The sequence below is a fragment of the Salvelinus alpinus genome, chromosome 12 (genome assembly GCF_045679555.1).
Source record: "Salvelinus alpinus chromosome 12, SLU_Salpinus.1, whole genome shotgun sequence".
Taxonomy (NCBI): Eukaryota; Metazoa; Chordata; class Actinopteri; order Salmoniformes; family Salmonidae; genus Salvelinus; species Salvelinus alpinus.
Genome location: NC_092097.1, coordinates 23,679,245 through 23,699,850, shown reverse-complemented (window position 1 = coordinate 23,699,850; position 20,606 = coordinate 23,679,245). Strand labels below are relative to the sequence as shown.

The following is a 20,606-nucleotide window of genomic DNA, read 5'->3' as shown; positions in this document are numbered from 1 at the left end:
TGCTAATGCTCTCACTGCAGACCTGCAGAAAACACCAGGAAGGCTTTTTCATTAATGGCTCTACAGTACTGAACACGGGCTGACGATACAGCAGCTCCCTCTCTCTCCCTCTCTTCCCAAGCATTCCATTATGTGTTTGGATAATACACACTTCCTGTTTAGCACTAGGGATTAGAACCTTGAATAACTGTAGAAAATAATTTTCAATATTCAATAATTATAATGTCGGTTTAAAAAAAAAAAATTCTAAGCAAAAGGTGGTTTATTGTAATACATATCTGGGTTGTTAATAAGACTGGTATTTGACAGGTATGCTTTAAAACCAACACAGAGGTAGAATATTTAACCCCTCACAGTATAGCCATGTGATATTCCTTTCACTCTCTCACTATGTGGTGATGGATGTTCTCTGACAGAGGATTCAGAGTTCACACTGCCTCAATGCTCACACACACACACACACACACACACACACACACACACACACACACACACACACACACACACACACACACACACACACACACACACACACACACACACACACACACACACACACACACACACACACACACACACACACACACACACACACACATTGATTGGGACTGTGATTTTATGTGTTAGATAGTTTATATACTGTGTTTTCACTCCTGTCTTCCTCCTTCTATGTAATGAAATAACAAACCAATACAAATAGACTCTCCATTATGATGGAAAATTTAATTTTATATTATGGGTTTTCAGACAGCATCTGTCCAGAGGAGATATGCCTGTGTGTTGGTATATGTGAGCTATTTTCTCTAGTGTCTGGTACTGATGGGCTACCCGTTACTGGTAAAGATTGACAACATTCTGTGATTCCCAGTAAATGGTCTGTGTTGGCCAACTACCAAGTCTGTAATGGAATCCTGCTGCGTTCAGCATTGCCGACAGGTGCTTGCACCCATCCCAATCCTGTAACGTTTCCCGACAGCGCACGTTTTCCCATTACGGCCCCTGGAAAAGCCATCCACACCGGCACAGGGGTTGTTGTCATGTGGGATATAAGTTTGGCTGGTTTGAGAGAGAGGCACTAGCTATGTCAGGGGTGGGGTGGGGGGTTAAGCTGTGCTTGGCTGGGCCAGAGTTATGAGAGCAGATTTGTTGTGTGGGTCCTGTTTCATTTGATGTCACAGCAGGTGTTGGATAGAGGCCAGGAGTATGAGGTGGAGGCAGGGAACAGAAATATCAGCAGCGACTGAAAACATTAGTATTGCTTTTTTGATGGAGGGAATTTTGTGTCAATCACCTGGAACTCTCTTGCTTTGAAGACCTGAGAGGATTTCATTCACAACAAATATTTCCCAAACTTTTCATTTGTGAAACATATTTTGGAAGTCTTCATAACATACAACATGGAAGTCTCACAATGACATACAAACTATAAGTGGCACTCCTGTTCCCACTACCCCTCCGCCAGGCTACCCGTCATTATACTCACCTGTTACCATCACTACACGCAGCTGCGTTCATTGGACTCACCTGGACACCCTCAGTTTGTTGATTGTCCCTGCATATATGTCTGCTCCTCTGTGTTGTTCCCTGTAGTAGCATTGTTTGTCATGTCGTGTTTATGTCCAGACGCTGTTCCTGTTCCGTTGCATGGATCACTCCCTGTACCTTCTTCTCATCTCCTGTGTTGGGCGTTACAATAAGTTGTTACGAGCTATATAAACAAGTATGCCATGCTGTGGCGAAAGCTTCAGTTACGATTCCTTTTACAGTTCCTTAATAAGCAGAAAGTAATTGGTTAAATAATGAAGGCGTGACTGAAGAACTGATTGACAACAACTTAGCTCTACGCATTTCCTGGTCCTTAAAGGCATAATGGCTGTCTTGCCTACTACTTACTAAAACTACATACTGTGTACTAATAGTACTACAGACTATTTAGAATGTACTGTTTAGTAAAAACGTACACACTAAGCAAGAAATAGCAACATATTACTCATCCTTGCTGAGAAGGCATCGTGTAATGTGCAATTGTGCGTTCCCCGCCTTTCGTTCATTTTTGTAGATCTTGTCCCCTATTCTGATTATCAGCTGTTGTCAAACAAATCGTGAAAAGACGATTCTCTTCCTCTATACTGTGCAGCAAAATTCTACTAAATGAAAAGCCGAAATGAGTACTGCATCCTGGCAATTAAAGCATACTCAGGTTTCAAACTTTCACATACTGTAAAACTTCAGATTTTGGCATACCTTAAAGCCTACTATTTAGAACGCAAGTATTGTCATTCGGACATGGCCAATAACTTACAGCAAAATAAATACAATTTCACATTTGTTCTAATGAAATGTAGCCTTGAATTTGTTCTAATTATTCCAAGTTCCGCCTGTGTATCTGTTATCCATTTTAAGCACAGGTAGCTATATTTTATTTACAAACCCTACTGTACCTGGTTATGGCATGGTGAACCAGCACTGTAAAAGGAAGTGTAACCATAGCTTAGGCGGTCTACATCTTCTCCAGAAACAATATCAGGTCATAGGAAACTCCATATAAGCCTTTGACGCACTAGCTGTTCTTGGGAGATGTGTTCTTTGACAGCCGTTTGGGCTGAATTCCTCTGTAATGCATGACAGGGACACCTGCTGGGAGAGGAGAGAAAGCATCTGCTCCTCATGAGGCTTCAACACTACCAATAGTTTGTGTTCTAACCTTCTTCTAAAGGAAGAAGCCCTCTGTAATGAAGTACAAACATTGCAAAGTGTTTAGACAAATCCCAGGGATGTTGAAGTTGAGGATAACATACAGCGGGACACGATGCATTGTCTCTCTCCGAGGTAAATAACATACAGGAAAATACTGTCAGTTGATCAACCACACACATGGTGTAGTGGGCTGTTGATCATACTACAGCTTAAAAACACGTCTAAACCTGCCAGTTATTACTGTGAAATAAATGAGTAATAAACATATTTAACCCTTTGGATCAAACCTGGAATGGATCAAACAGGTCCACAAGAGGACTGATTTGGTCAAAGTGAAGTAATGCAGTATGTACATAGTAAGGCTACCAATCCTTATGGATTCAGCATAGATTATTTTCAATGTATCTATTTAATTTTCCCAAATGGCAATAAGTATAACTATAAGATATTCCACAAATGTAAAGTGTTATGTGTGTTAGGATTAAACCATGCTAGTTAGTTAGCGTTCTGTTTTACCCTGTTCTTGAAGGGATGTGTGTTTTGGAATTAGAGGGACCGTGTGTTTGAGGAGGGCCTGTGGTGCTGTGGGAGTGGGCTGGGCCTACACACCACACACACACACACACACACACACACACACACACACACACACACACACACACACACACACACACACACACACACACACACACACACACACACACACACACACACACACACACACACAGGGGATCAGAGGCAGGCAGAGTGGCTCTCATCCCTGCCTCCCTTTGATCTGTGTCCCCAGGCCTGCCTGCCTGGCTGCCTGCTTTGCACCGCACCACGCACGCTGACACCACGCACGCTGACACCACGCACGCTGACACAACGCACGCTGACACAACGCACGCTGACACCACGCACGCTGACACAGCGCACGCTGACACAATGCACGCTGACACCACGCTCGCTGACACCACGCACGCTGACACCACGCACGCTGACACTACGCACGCTGAGACAACGCACGCTGACACCACGCACGCTGACACAACGCACGCTGACACAACGCACGCTGACACCACGCACGCTGACACCACGCACGCTGACACCACGCACGCTGACACAACGCACGCTGACACCACGCACGCTGACACCACGCACGCTGTCACCACGCACGCTGACACCACGCACGCTGACACCACGCACGCTGACACAACGCACGCTGACACCACGCACGCTGACACCACGCACGCTGACACAACGCACGCTGACACCACGCACGCTGACACAACGCACGCTGACACAACGCACGCTGACACAACGCACGCTGACACCACGCACGCTGACACAACACACGCTGACACAAAGCACGCTGACACCACGCACGCTGACACAACGCACGCTGACACAACGCACGCTGACACAACGCACGCTGACACCACGCACGCTGACACAACACACGCTGACACCACACACGCTGACACAACGCACGCTGACACAAAGCACGCTGACACCACGCACGCTGACACAACGCACGCTGACAAAAAGCACGCTGACACCACGCACGCTGACACCACGCACGCTGACACAACGCACGCTGACACAACGCACGCTGACACCACGCACGCTGACACAGCGCACGCTGACACCACGCACGCTGACACCACGCACGCTGACACCACGCACGCTGACACCACGCACGCTGACACTACGCACGCTGACACAACGCACGCTGACACCACGCACGCTGACACAACGCACGCTGACACAACGCACGCTGACACCACGTACGCTGACACCACGCACGCTGACACCACGCACGCTGACACAACGCACGCTGACACCACGCACGCTGACACCACGCACGCTGTCACCACGCACGCTGACACCACGCACGCTGACACCACGCACGCTGACACAACGCACGCTGACACCACGCACGCTGACACCACGCACGCTGACACAACGCACGCTGACACAACGCACGCTGACACCACGCACGCTGACACAACACACGCTGACACAACGCACGCTGACACAACGCACGCTGACACCACGCATGCTGACACTACGCACGCTGACACAACGCACGCTGACACAAAGCACGCTGACACCACGCACGCTGACACAACGCACGCTGACACAACGCACGCTGACACAACGCACGCTGACACCACGCACGCTGACACAACACACGCTGACACCACACACGCTGACACAACGCACGCTGACACAAAGCACGCTGACACCACGCACGCTGACACAACGCACGCTGACACCACGCACGCTGACACAACACACGCTGACACCACACACGCTGACACAACGCACGCTGACACAAAGCACGCTGACACAAAGCACGCTGACACCACACACGCTGACACAACGCACGCTGACACAAAGCACGCTGACACAACGCACGCTGACACCACGCACGCTGACACAACGCGCGCTGACACCACGCACGCTGACACCACGCACGCTGACACAAAGCACGCTGACACAACGCACGCTGACACCACGCACGCTGACACAACGCACGCTGACACCACGCACGCTGACACCACGCACGCTGACACCACGCACGCTGACACCACGCACGCTGACACAACGCACGCTGACACAACGCACGCTGACACCACGCACGCTGACACAACGCACGCTGACACCACGCACGCTGACACAACGCACGCTGACACAACGCACGCTGACACAACGCACGCTGACACCACGCACGCTGACACAACACACGCTGACACAAAGCACGCTGACACCACGCACGCTGACACAACGCACGCTGACACAACGCACGCTGACACAACGCACGCTGACACCACGCACGCTGACACAACACACGCTGACACCACACACGCTGACACAACGCACGCTGACACAAAGCACGCTGACACCACGCACGCTGACACAACGCACGCTGACAAAAAGCACGCTGACACCACGCACGCTGACACCACGCACGCTGACACAACGCACGCTGACACAACGCACGCTGACACCACGCACGCTGACACAGCGCACGCTGACACCACGCACGCTGACACCACGCACGCTGACACCACGCACGCTGACACCACGCACGCTGACACTACGCACGCTGACACAACGCACGCTGACACCACGCACGCTGACACAACGCACGCTGACACAACGCACGCTGACACCACGTACGCTGACACCACGCACGCTGACACCACGCACGCTGACACAACGCACGCTGACACCACGCACGCTGACACCACGCACGCTGTCACCACGCACGCTGACACCACGCACGCTGACACCACGCACGCTGACACAACGCACGCTGACACCACGCACGCTGACACCACGCACGCTGACACAACGCACGCTGACACAACGCACGCTGACACAACGCACGCTGACACCACGTACGCTGACACCACGCACGCTGACACCACGCACGCTGACACAACGCACGCTGACACCACGCACGCTGACACCACGCACGCTGTCACCACGCACGCTGACACCACGCACGCTGACACCACGCACGCTGACACAACGCACGCTGACACCACGCACGCTGACACCACGCACGCTGACACAACGCACGCTGACACAACGCACGCTGACACCACGCACGCTGACACAACACACGCTGACACAACGCACGCTGACACAACGCACGCTGACACCACGCATGCTGACACTACGCACGCTGACACAACGCACGCTGACACAAAGCACGCTGACACCACGCACGCTGACACAACGCACGCTGACACAACGCACGCTGACACAACGCACGCTGACACCACGCACGCTGACACAACACACGCTGACACCACACACGCTGACACAACGCACGCTGACACAAAGCACGCTGACACCACGCACGCTGACACAACGCACGCTGACACCACGCACGCTGACACAACACACGCTGACACCACACACGCTGACACAACGCACGCTGACACAAAGCACGCTGACACAAAGCACGCTGACACCACACACGCTGACACAACGCACGCTGACACAAAGCACGCTGACACAACGCACGCTGACACCACGCACGCTGACACAACGCGCGCTGACACCACGCACGCTGACACCACGCACGCTGACACAAAGCACGCTGACACAACGCACGCTGACACCACGCACGCTGACACAACGCACGCTGACACCACGCACGCTGACACCACGCACGCTGACACCACGCACGCTGACACCACGCACGCTGACACAACGCACGCTGACACAACGCACGCTGACACCACGCACGCTGACACAACGCACGCTGACACCACGCACGCTGACACAACGCACGCTGACACAACGCACGCTGACACAACGCACGCTGACACCACGCACGCTGACACAACACACGCTGACACAAAGCACGCTGACACCACGCACGCTGACACAACGCACGCTGACACAACGCACGCTGACACAACGCACGCTGACACCACGCACGCTGACACAACACACGCTGACACCACACACGCTGACACAACGCACGCTGACACAAAGCACGCTGACACCACGCACGCTGACACAACGCACGCTGACAAAAAGCACGCTGACACCACGCACGCTGACACCACGCACGCTGACACAACGCACGCTGACACAACGCACGCTGACACCACGCACGCTGACACAGCGCACGCTGACACCACGCACGCTGACACCACGCACGCTGACACCACGCACGCTGACACCACGCACGCTGACACTACGCACGCTGACACAACGCACGCTGACACCACGCACGCTGACACAACGCACGCTGACACAACGCACGCTGACACCACGTACGCTGACACCACGCACGCTGACACCACGCACGCTGACACAACGCACGCTGACACCACGCACGCTGACACCACGCACGCTGTCACCACGCACGCTGACACCACGCACGCTGACACCACGCACGCTGACACAACGCACGCTGACACCACGCACGCTGACACCACGCACGCTGACACAACGCACGCTGACACAACGCACGCTGACACCACGCACGCTGACACAACACACGCTGACACAACGCACGCTGACACAACGCACGCTGACACCACGCATGCTGACACTACGCACGCTGACACAACGCACGCTGACACAAAGCACGCTGACACCACGCACGCTGACACAACGCACGCTGACACAACGCACGCTGACACAACGCACGCTGACACCACGCACGCTGACACCACACACGCTGACACCACACACGCTGACACAACGCACGCTGACACAAAGCACGCTGACACCACGCACGCTGACACAACGCACGCTGACACAACACACGCTGACACCACACACGCTGACACAACGCACGCTGACACAAAGCACGCTGACACAAAGCACGCTGACACCACACACGCTGACACAACGCACGCTGACACAAAGCACGCTGACACAACGCACGCTGACACCACGCACGCTGACACAACGCGCGCTGACACCACGCACGCTGACACCACGCACGCTGACACAAAGCACGCTGACACAACGCACGCTGACACCACGCACGCTGACACAACGCACGCTGACACCACGCACGCTGACACCACGCACGCTGACACCACGCACGCTGACACCACGCACGCTGACACAACGCACGCTGACACAACGCACGCTGACACCACGCACGCTGACACAACGCACGCTGACACCACGCACGCTGACACCACGCACGCTGACACAACGCACGCTGACACAATGCACGCTGACACCACGCACGCTGACACCACGCACGCTGACACAACGCACGCTGACACCACGCACGCTGACACAACGCACGCTGACACAACGCACGCTGACACAACGCACGCTGACACCACGCACGCTGACACAACGCACGCTGACACCACTCACGCTGACACCACGCACGCTGACACCACGCACGCTGACACAAAGCACGCTGACACCACGATACGCTGACACAAAGCACGCTGACACCACGCACGCTGACACCACGCACGCTGACACCACGCACGCTGACACAAAGCACGCTGACACCACGATACGCTCGCAATGCTAGCGACTTCCCCAACTGTCTAACAGAGATAAGCCAGGGAAGGCTCCAAACTGCCGCTCTTCTCTTCCATTAGCGAGCACTGATGCTTCTTTCAAAATGGGATGAATTCTATTTAAGACGCCAACATTAGTCATTGCCAAAAAGAGGGAGAGAGAGAGAGATAGAGGGAAAATGGAGGGAACAATCTAGAGGCTCTGACTCCATTCCTCCCCCCTCTCTGACTTCTAACAAGACATCCTGCACCTGAATACCAATGAGAGAGGGAGACTCATGTAGTCCCCCATATTATTAAAAGTTGGGCATTAAGCCTCTCACCAGGCACCATGTCAGCTGGCAAGCTCCACTGACAAGAAATCAAAGGGGATGAGTACATAGCCTGCATTCATAGCTCAGCTTCTCGCAGAGCAAGAGGGGGAATACATAGACGTTAATTAGAACTTCCATTAAAACAAATACTGTTTCAATTTGGCAAGTATAAAAAAAGATATAAGAGGCTTAAAAAAAAAAAGAGACCAGCTGTTGGCAGCTGCCAAGAGAATCATGTGTAAATCATATCCACTGGCTATATGTTTTAGCATAGATTATTAGGGCTTGCTGCTTGTTTAACACGTATGAACTCGGAGGAAAGGATTGCTGGTATCACAAATATACAAGTACAAACATTGGCGATATGGGGCTTTGTCTGTGTTTAGCTATGTATCAGATGGAATGCTTTTAGCGTGGGTATTTTATATGATGCAAAGGTCAAATGTTTTTCCCAAACAGGCTTGTACTCTCTAAACCAGTTAATGGGCTCTCTATCTGTGGTTGGTTCCATGCCTGCGTTCTCTATTCCTCAACCTCTAACCCCCCTAGAGCAGCTCAGTGAAACCAATATGCTCTTTGCTTCTCGTTTCAAAGAAATATCTTTGGATGTGGTTTCATTTATTTATTATCTACCAACCTTTCCCCTTCTCTTTTTTTGACAACTCTTGCCAATAGTACGTCTACTCTCTTTCTCGCTCTCTCTCTCGCTCTCTCTCTCTCTTTCTCTATCCGTCGCTCTCGCTCTCCCCCTGGAGAGGCAGCTCTTCTCCCCACACCCAGATGAAAGGCTATGGCGGACAATAAAAATGCTATTTAAATGCAAGGGTGTTGTGTGCGGGTAAGAGATATTTCCTGCAGAAAGTGAGCTGTTGCATCCTGATAAATAGTCAATATAAGGGAATGCGATTTACATTTATCTTGCAGAGGCAGCCAATATACATTTCAGTAAATTCTAGAAGTTGATGGTTTAAGTAGGAAATGACTGAGACGGATTCACATGTGTGTCCCACGCGGACAAAATGCCTATAAGATGGAGAATGGTATTGTCTTTATTAAAGTGTAGGCACATCGATCCTATCTTGAATACCAATTACACACCGGCGTACACTGTGGAACATACTGAAGAAGTTTTATTCCATAGATCTGTGGCATTATTTCCTCTACTCTATTTCATATTATTATAACCAAGTGTTACTATTATTATTATTAATATTCACAGTCTCTTACCTTCCACTTGTTGGAGCGGGAAGTGTTAATGCTGAGGCAGGTGAAGTGAAGTCTGGTGTATGAGGTATGCACACTGTTGTGACCTCTGTGGGAGGGGTCAAGGGGTGGCAGGGTCGCAGCAGGGCCGGGCTGCAGTCAACCTGCCTTGCTAGCTGTCTGGAGGTTGGGGATGTTGTCTGGCTGCATGTGTTTCCTGTTAGTTCCAGATGCCTCTCTGACAGGTGCATGGACGTGATTAATACTCTGTCTCTGGCCATATCTCTCTCTCTCTCTCTCACTCTATCTCTCTCTCTCTTTCTTTCTCTGTCTGTCTTTCTCTCTCGCTCTCACTTACTCTCTCTCACACTCTCTGTCTTTCTCTCTCTCTCTCTCTCTCCCTCCAGTTAAATTAGAATATGCGAGGGGGTTTGGTCCCCAGCTGGTTGTCTGGTGTAGCAGCCCGTTCCTCTCAGTATCCAGCTGAGAGCTATTTCACTATTTATTTACATGTAATTATGACTATGAGGTGCAGATATTAACACTGTCAAGAACAATTTGACCTGACATTTTTCACTAGGCCTGGCTCCTGCTGGTTTTAGCAAACAACCCCCCCCCCCCCCCCCCCCCCGCGCTCCCCGATCCGCCTTGCTTTCCTCTCCGAGCTGCTCCCTCACACACACAGCCCTGCCTCACTGAAACCTCTCTGCTGGAATCAGAAAATCTGCCGTTTAATTTGGCAGAGGCGGCGGTGCGAGGTGAGTTGCAGTGTGTGTGTGTGCGTGCGTGCGTGCGTGCGTGCGTGCGTGCGTGCGTGCGTGCGTGCGTGCGTGCGTGCGTGCGTGTGTGTCTGTGTGTTTGTATTGGAGTGGGTTGCTCTTGTTCCTGGTGGCTGAATCCATCCCATAGTAACTCAAGCATATCACTAGCAGAGAATAGAGGATTGCTCCCCACACGTTCTCCAATTGCAGCCCAATAGACTCTGGTTAGTGAGGGGCCCTGCATGCACAGTGGGCCATTTAGCAGGGAGGGGGTCCTTTCTCTGGCTAGTAGCAGGCAGCTGTGCTCCATTGAACACAAGGATAGAGAAGACGCGTGGGGGCGGGGAATGGGTCAGAGAAGAAAATGTATTTAATCAAATCTATTACAAAGCTATTATTCTCCAATTACATTTTATGAAATATTGCTTGCTACATCCATTTGTTGACCAAAATATTAGCTTGTTAACAACAATGTTTGTAAACAAGGTAAATGTAAACAAACGCCGTATAGCCCCAAACATGGTTACAATTATACATTTTATATCATAGATGGTCAGTCCTTGCAACTATAGCTCTTTCTATGAATTTGAGAGTGGTTACATTTCTCCAGCCCCATCCCTTAGCTTTTTTTGCAAAACAGGGGGTGGGGAGCATGCTTTGTAATGGTTTCAATTAAGGATTCTAGCTTTAATATCTTGTGGAATTTTGTTTGATATTCTGTTTGTTTAGGTCTCCAGTTTAGCTGTTTGATAAAATGGTGCAGCTCAGTGTTTGTGGGGAGAATTGTTAGAGAGCGGAGTAGAGAGTCTGGGGGACACTGTGGTAGTATGGCTAATGTTGTGAGAAGTGACAGCTTGTTCCAATGCCCACTAATCATCCTCATCTGTGCCCGGCATGTCAATGCCCAGATTCTGTCAGTGCCAATCAGGCACTTAATTGAACACAATTAGCATCCCCCTTCCCTGCCATACACCCCACACTCTTCAAATACCTATTTCTCTCTCTCTCTCCACTCTCTCTATTCCCCATTCTCCCCCTCTCTTCCTCCTGTCTCTGTCTCTCCTTAGCATTGGCGGCGGAAGACACTTTCACTTTTGATTAACGTGCCGCGGCCAATTAACGCGCTGACACGCAGGCCAGGGCCCGTCATCTGCTGTCTGCCACCAACGCTGCCGTCTGCGTCCTGGCCCCACACTGCTCCCACCACCTCCACCGTGACCAAAACGCTTTCATTCAATTTATGCAATCTCTGTTATTTTTAAATAGTCATTTTGTCTGCTCAGATGAGGGGCCTTACTGCCCGCTGGGCTGCCCCTCTCATGTGAGAAGGAGGGATGAGGGGGAGGGAGGGCTGGACTTGGGGTTGCACTGCTATTGACTCTTTAGAAAAAATCCTTGATCTTTAAGTACTTTTCTCTTTCCTAGTTGTTTTCAAAATGAAGGAATTTATGCTGTTTATTTGATTTGTAAGTTTGACTTCATTTTGTTCATCGCAAAATCATTTTACCCTGCATTCTTGAATTGATCAGTAAAATGAGGTTTCATTTAGATTTGGAGTAATATGGGATTCAAAGTATTTTTTGGACCAATTCTCAGAAATAATTTGCAAATATTCCATATTTGATATGGAATATTCCTAATAATTTTAGTCGTTGCACAAGTTTGAATTATTTTCTATTAACATGTATTTGGTTCCTCAATCAACCAACACTAACCACACAGTATACTCAATTGACTTGACTTATAGGTCAGTGAATTCAACCATATATTTAATCTCTGTAATCACACCCACAGGACTGGCCTTGAAAAATCGACCCAAATCTGGTGTCATCATCATCCCTGATCTTAAGTCATTCCCAGCTGAGGCGTGTATCAGCCAGGCAGATCTGCCAAGGTGTGAGATGTTATTCTGCGCCCCTCAGATAACTTCCAGACATTTGGAGTGCTTATTTTCTCCTCTCTGCCCCGGTGACCTCTGCCGAACTTAAAGGTACGTCTTGGGGGCATTCGATTTGGGCAGAACGGGAGCTATCGGTGACAGGGGAGCTAATCCAGTCTTGCGCAGATTAAGAGCAGAGTTTGTGGAGTGGGGTGTATTGGCGCGGGTGCTGGCGCCGGGAATGGAACACAGGGCTGTCCTATCAGCTCTCCAGGCAGGCTGGCCCTCAGGCCAACTTTAGTCCTAGAGGAGTCTTTGTACTTCCCAAATCCTCTCTCTCACACTCTCTCTTTCTGTCTCTTCTCTCTCCTCTTTCCCCTCGCTTTATATCTCTTTCTCTCTTTTGCTTATACTGTATCACTATTTCTTCAGATGCAAAAACTTTGTCTGTGAAATATTTTAGTTAAAATGAAAAAATGTACAGGTATAGTGAACATTTTAATCTGTCTGTGGGTAGTGCAGGTCACTGGATTAACAGGTGCATTCTGACCTGTTTATTGTCGCATGCTGTAGAGTAACAGTGAAATGCTTACTTACAGGCCCTTCCCAGCAATGCAGAATCCAGTCAAATAAATAATAACAATAATAATAATATAAAAAATAGAAAATAACAATAGAAAAAATATATATAGTATCACAAGGAATAAATGCGCAATGAGCAAAGATAGCTTTGCTATATACATAGGGTACCAGTACTGTGTTGATGTGCAGGGGTACGAGGTAATTGAGGTAGATATGTACATACAGTGCATTCGGAAAGTATTCATACCCCTTGACTTTTTCCACATTTTGTTACGTTACAGTCTTAGGGTTGTTGTCCTGTTGGAAGGTGAACCTTCGTCCCAGTCTGGGGTCCTGAGCGCTCTGGAAAAGGTTTTCATCAAGATCTCTCTGCTCTGTTCATCTTTCCCTCGATCCTGACTAGTCTCCCAGTCCCTGCCGCTGAAAAACATCCCCACAGCATGATGCTGCCACCACCATGCTTCCCCGTAGGGATGGTGCCAGGTTTCCTCCAGATGTGACGCTTGGCATTCAGGCCAAAGAGTTCAATCTTTGTTTCATCAGAACAGAGCATCTTGTTTCTCATGGTCTGAGAGTCCTTTAGATGCCTTTTGGCAAACTCCAAGCAGGCTGTCATGTGCCTTTTACTGAGGAGTGGCTTCCGTCTGGCCACTCTACCATAATGGCCTGATTGGTGGAGTGCTGTAGAGATGGTTGTCCTTCTGGAAGGTTCTCCTATCTCCACAGAGGAACTCTAGAGCTCTGTCAGAGTGAACATCGGGTTCTTGGTTACCTCCCTGACCAATGCCCTTCTCCCCCAATTGCTCAGTTTGGCCGGGCGGCCAGCACTAGGAAGAGTTGGTGGTTCCAAACTACTTCCATTTAAAAATTATGGAGGCCACTGTGTTCTTGGGGACCTTCAATAATGCAGACATTTTTTGGTATCGTTCCTCAGATCTGTGCCTCAGATCTGTGCCTCAACACAATCCTGTCTCGGAGCTCTACAGACAATTCCTTCAACCTCATGGCTTAGTTTTTGGTCTGACGTGCACTGTCAACTGTGGGACCTTATGTAGACAAGTGTGCCTTTTCAAATCATGTCCAATCAATTGAATGTACCACAGGTGGACTCCAATCAAGTTGTAGAAACATCTCAAGGATGATCAATGGAAACAGGATGCAACTGAGCTCAATTTCGAGTCTCATTGCAAGGGGTCTGAATACTTATGTAAATAAGGTATATATGTTTTTTATGTTTTATACATTAGAAAACATTTCTAAAAACATGTTTTCGCTTTGTCATTATGGGGTATTCTGTGTAGATTGATATATTTTTTTATTTTCAATAAAGTTTAGAATAAGTGTAGAAAATGTAGAAAAAGTCAAGGGGACTGAATACTTTCCGATCACTATAGGTAGGGGTAAAGTGACTAAGCAACAGGATAGATAATAGTCAGTAGCAGCAGCATACAGTGGGGCAAAAAAGTATTTAGTCAGCCACCAATTGTGCAAGTTCTCCCACTTAAAAAGATGAGAGAGGCCTGTAATTTTCATCATAGGTACACTTCAACTATGACAGACAAAATGAGAAAAAAAAATCCAGAAAATCACATTGTAGGATTTTTAATGAAATTATTTGCAAATTATGGTGGAAAATAAGTATTTGGTCACCTACAAACAAGCAAGATTTCTGGCTCTCACAGACCTGTAACTTCTTCTTTAAGAGGCTCCTCTGTCCTCCACTCGTTACCTGTATTAATGGCACCTGTTTGAACTTGTTATCAGTATAAAAGACACCTGTCCACAACCTCAAACAGTCACACTCCAAACTCCACTATGGCCAAGACCAAAGAGCTGTCAAAGGACACCAGAAACAAAATTGTAGACCTGCACCAGGCTGGGAAGACTGAATCTGCAATAGGTAAGCAGCTTGGTTTGAAGAAATCAACTGTGGGAGCAATTATTAGGAAATGGAAGACATACAAGACCACTGATAATCTCCCTCGATCTGGGGCTCCACGCAAGATCTCACCCCGTGGGGTCAAAATGATCACAAGAACGGTGAGCAAAAATCCCAGAACCACACGGGGGGACCTAGTGAATGACCTGCAGAGAGCTGGGACCAAAGTAACAAAGCCTACCATCAGAAAAACACTACGCCGCAAGGAACTCAAATCCTGCAGTGCCAGACGTGTCCCCCTGCTTAAGCCAGTACATGTCCAGGCCCGTCTGATGTTTGCTAGAGAGCATTTGGATGATCCAGAAGAAGATTGGGAGAATGTCATATGGTCAGATGAAACCAAAATATAACTTTTTGGTAAAAACTCAACTCATCGTGTTCGGAGGACAAAGAATGCTGAGTTGCATCCAAAGCACACCATACCTACTGTGAAGCATGGGGGTGGAAACATCATGCTTTGGGGCTGTTTTTCTGCAAAGGGACCAGGACGACTGATCCGTGTAAAGGACAGAATGAATGGGGCCATGTATCGTGAGATTTTGAGTGAAAACCTCCTTCCATCAGCAAGGGCATTGAAGATGAAACGTGGCTGGGTCTTTCAGCATGACAATGATCCCAAACACACCGCCTGGGCAACGAAGGAGTGGCTTCGTAAGAAGCATTTCAAGGTCCTGGAGTGGCCTAGCCAGTCTCCAGATCTCAACCCCATAGAAAATCTTTGGAGGGAGTTGAAAGTCTGTGTTGCCCAGCAACAGCCCCAAACATCACTGCTCTAGAGGAGATCTGCATGGAGGAATGGGCCAAAATACCAGCAACAGTGTGTGAAAACCTTGTGAAGACTTACAGAAAACGTTTGACCTCTGTCATTGCCAACAAAGGGTATATAACAAAGTATTGAGATAAACTTTTGTTATTGACCAAATACTTATTTTCCACCATAATTTGCAAATACATGTATTAAAAATCCTACAATGTGATTTTCTGTATTTTTTTTTCTCATTTTGTCTGTCATAGTTGAAGTGTACCTATAATGAAAATTACAGGCCTCTCTCATCTTTTTAAGTGGGAGAACTTGCACAATTGGTGGCTGACTAAATACTTTTTTGCCCCACTGTATGTGATGAGTGTGTATGTGTGTGTGTGTGTGTGGCGAATGTGTGCTTGTGTGTACGTGTAATGTATGAGTGAGTGAGTGTGTATGTGTTGGCGTGTCAGGGTAAGTATGTGTCAGTGTGTGGGTAGAGTCCAGTGTCTGTGTATAGAGTCAAAAAGATTGATTGCAAAAAGGATCGATGCAGATAGTCCGGGTAGTTTTGATTAACTGTTCAGCAGTCTTATGGCTTAGAGTAGAAGCTGTTCAGGAGCCTTTTGGTCCCAGACTTAGCACTCCGGTACCGTTTGCCATGCGGTAGCAGAGAGAACAGTCTATGACTTGGGTGAATGGAATCTTTTAACAATTTTAGGGCCTTCCTCTGACACCGCCTGGTATAGAGGTCCTGGATGGCAGGGAGTTCAACCCCATTGATGTACTGTGCCGTACGCACTATCCTCTGTAGTGCCTTGCGGTCGGATGCTGAGTAGTTGCCATACCAAGCTGTGATTTAGCCAGTCAAGATGCTCTCAATGGTGCAGCTGTAGAACTTTTTAAGGATCTTGAGGGCCCATGCCAAATCTTTTCAGCCTCCTTAGGGGGAAGCGGTGTTGTCGTGCCCTCTTCACGACTGTGTTGGTGTGTTTAGACCATGAGGTCCTTAGCAAAGTGGACACCAAGGAACTTGAAGCTCTCTGTGGTCAATCAAGGGTTAAGATGGGCATAGCACATTACGTGACTGTAAAGATATAATGTAAATATTGTTTAGGGATATTACATTGGGTGCTTCATAAGTAGTGATAATGAAGGGTATTAAATAACATTGTGACGGAAGGCATCTCTTTGAAACTGTGGTTTGAATATGTCACTGTGGGGAATTTAGTGAGTATTGTATATAAGAAAATTATGACATTTTTCCCTCTTTTGTTGTAGCCTAAGGAAATATTGCCTTTCGCTTTTTCTGTCAGTCAACTTCCTCACAGCAAGTAAAATTTTATTCTGGAAGCAAATCCAACAAAGAGCAAAGGCTCGTCAAACATTTAAGCAGACACAAAAATATAATTTGACTGTTAAGGAAATTAGCAGGGTATGAAAGAACCTATTTTTGTGTGGCAAATGCTCTATTTGTTTATCTGAAAGGATGCACATTGTATCAACTTCCAGTTCTCCATTCACTCCGCCGCGGGGCTGGAGGGCTCAGAAGTTGAGAGAATTAATTTGTTTTTTATTATTATTTATAAAGTAATCTATCTGTAGAGAGCGAGGCAGGGAACGCCCTGGAGCAGTGTCCTTTAAACTGCTCCTGTCTCACATTATCTCCTCCAACAGCCCTAGCACAAAGTCAAACAACAAACGAACACTGAGGATGCTGTACGGAGAGAAAGAGAGAGGGGGAGGGAGGCAGGGGTGTAGTGGAGGGCTGTTCTGAAAGAGAGTGAGGGTGTTAGTTAAGTGTGTATTGAGTGGTGTTGTTCTGAAGCAGAGCAGGTCTAAAGGCCTGTTGAGGGTGTGTTTTACACCCTGCAGCTGATACTAAGCATCATCCATATCTCTACCCACATCAGATAATAAGGGGAAGTGGTGAAATAGCATTGATTTTTGTTTAGCTGTGTGAAAGCAGAAAGACATTACAGATAGCTAATATGAACCCGGCTCAAATGAGGAGCTTACCTTTCCCCCCTCCAGCAAAAGTGAACCAAAATCATCTGAGTGATTTTAGGAGAGGCATCTCAAGGATACAACCTTCCAGACAATCCTCTCTTCTTTACAACTGCAAACTTTGCAATCTTGACGAAAAAAAAATAGATGATAAAATTGTCCATGAAAAATAGCCTTCTCTTTTGAGGAACTAGTTAATCCTATGAATAGTAATAAGGTTGATTCGAGCACAGTCCCTGATTGTTGGCCGCTTCATTATTTCATGTTTAAATAAGGAAGTGATGTAATCAAGCTTCAATTAACTGATGACTATACTGGCCCACCCCTCCAGCTGTCTCCCTGGACCCCCGGCTAGCACTTCCCCACACCCACGTCACATGACCAGCACATCTTAGCCCAGCACAGCATAGTAAGTACATCACAGCCCAGCACAACACAGCAGGGGACAGGAGGTTCCACACTGAGTCTGTTCTGCAGCTCCGGCCCATATGGGAGGCAGCATCCCATGTGTCCTGCATGCAGAGAGCCATGAATCTCCCTCTCATGGATACATGTCACATGTTCTGTATAAATAAGTGGTGGGGTTGGAGGAGGCTGGGGGTTTCCATGCTGATAGAATTAACATGAGGAAATCGCTAACCAGCCTTTATGTCTCTGATGTGCCTCAAGTGCTTCATATTTCGTCAGATACTTTTTTTTCTTCAGAATATGATTAATTTGTGGAATAAAATCAATTTTCCCTATGCGGTGTGTGTGTCTGGCTATGCATTGCTGAGCAGTATGACTGCGTACGTATGCAGTGAAGAAGTTCTACAGTATAAAGGTTTCTTAGATGTCCACTCTGGAGATTGACTGGAGCCCTGTCCTTCTGTAGGATATTTTGCACCACAGCATCAGCTCTGTGAACTGTGTTTAAACCTTTGTGTGTGTGTGTGTGTGTGTGTGTGTGTGTGTGTGTGTGTGTGTGTGTGTGTGTGTGTGTGTGTGTGTGTGTGTGTGTGTGTGTGTGTGTGTGTGTGTGTGTGTGTGTGTGTGTGTGTGTGTGTGTGTGTGTAACCACCTCCATGATGAGCTAATTGGTTTAGCAGCCAAAGCGCCAAAGGCCAGCCCAGCGTAGCGAGACACAACGTGAACCTGATGTTGGGGAGGATGCTTCCTTGCAATAGAAGGGAAGCATATGTGGGACCAATTCCCCCATTAAGAGTCTCCCCCTCTGCTTTCCTAAAAGGGAAATATAAGTCTAATTCAACATTTTATGTTTAGGGAAGAAGCTCAGTAGAAACGTCCGTCTGCACTGCGTTGTGGTGATACCTGTGCCTCTAGTCTAATGGAGATAATAACATTCATAGCACTAGTGGATTATTATTTGTTAACTCATGATTGTGTACAGATGTAGGATCTTAATTTGAACCGGTTTGCTACAGTAGGAAAATTATACTACAGCAACAGGAAATGTAAATGATTATGTGGATTATAATTAATGGACATTTTTTGTAGGATTTGATAGGGCAAACGAGTATGAAATTTCAAAATGGAAAATACAATTTAAAAAAAATATGAACCTCAATTACACTGCAAGTTTGCATTTCCTGCTATGCCTACATCTGTAGATGAATATGAAATTATATTGCAGAGTATTAAATAAATGCACTCATGCTGTATAAATAACACTCCTAATACTTACCCTAGCCGTAACTGTAACTCATACTAGCAGTAGGCCCTTCGGTGAGGCTAGTAGAGCATATTTGTGTGGGGATCTGATCTAAGGGGATCGTTTACTGCTTCCAACTCCATTACTATTCATGAGATGGCTAGGCTAGGGGCTGGGGATTAGGGACTCCCTCAGTGCTTGTTGTGGTGTGTAGGCCTCAGGCCTCCTCCAGCCCCCAGGCTCTGGGATATACAGGGGCTGTCTGGCACTGCTGGTGGTTCTATTATCACCCTGAGACCCTTCTGTCCCCGTGCTGTCCCCGTGCTGTCCCCGCACTATCCCCACGCTGTCCCCACGCTGTCCCCACGCTAAACACTGAACTCACTGGCACCTCTTTCTTTCCCTCTCTCACCCATCTCTCTCTCTCATCCCTGTCCTTTTTTTGGGACTTCAAGACTTTTTTGTTGGTCCATGTTCCATGCTGCCTCTGTACAACTCAGTAATGTGATAACTCCCAGTGTTTTCTGCAACTTGCTGGTGTAGTCACTCAATCCCATCCATGTGTTGTTTAGGACCTAGGCCTCTCTAACCGCCCCTCTGTCTCCCCTCTGCCCTCCCCAGGTGATGAGCATCCTGAGTAACCCCAACGCCGTGCCCTCCCAGTCCCAGCATGACTTCTCCATCTCCCCCCTCCACGGCAGCCTGGAGTCCTCCAACCCCATCTCAGCCAGCTGCAGCCAGCGCTCTGACTCCATCAAGGGGGTGGACAGCCTGGCCTCCTCCCAGTCCTACTGTCCCCCCACCTACAGTGCCACCAGCTACA

At 48.4% G+C, this 20,606-nt stretch overlaps 1 protein-coding gene across 9 annotated transcripts in view; it reads left to right on the top strand.

Annotated features, from left to right (window-relative positions):
- The window catches only part of LOC139535712 (paired box protein Pax-7-like), a 67,171-nt gene that overhangs the window by 44,555 nt on the left and 2,010 nt on the right, over positions 1-20,606 (top strand). For all 9 annotated transcript variants that reach the window (XM_071335418.1, XM_071335417.1, XM_071335422.1 and 6 more), the window contains exon 8: positions 20,405-20,606. This exon is cut by the window's right edge and continues 48 nt beyond it. In XM_071335418.1, the coding sequence (XP_071191519.1) occupies positions 20,405-20,606 (202 nt within the window). The remainder of the gene's footprint in view (positions 1-20,404) is intronic.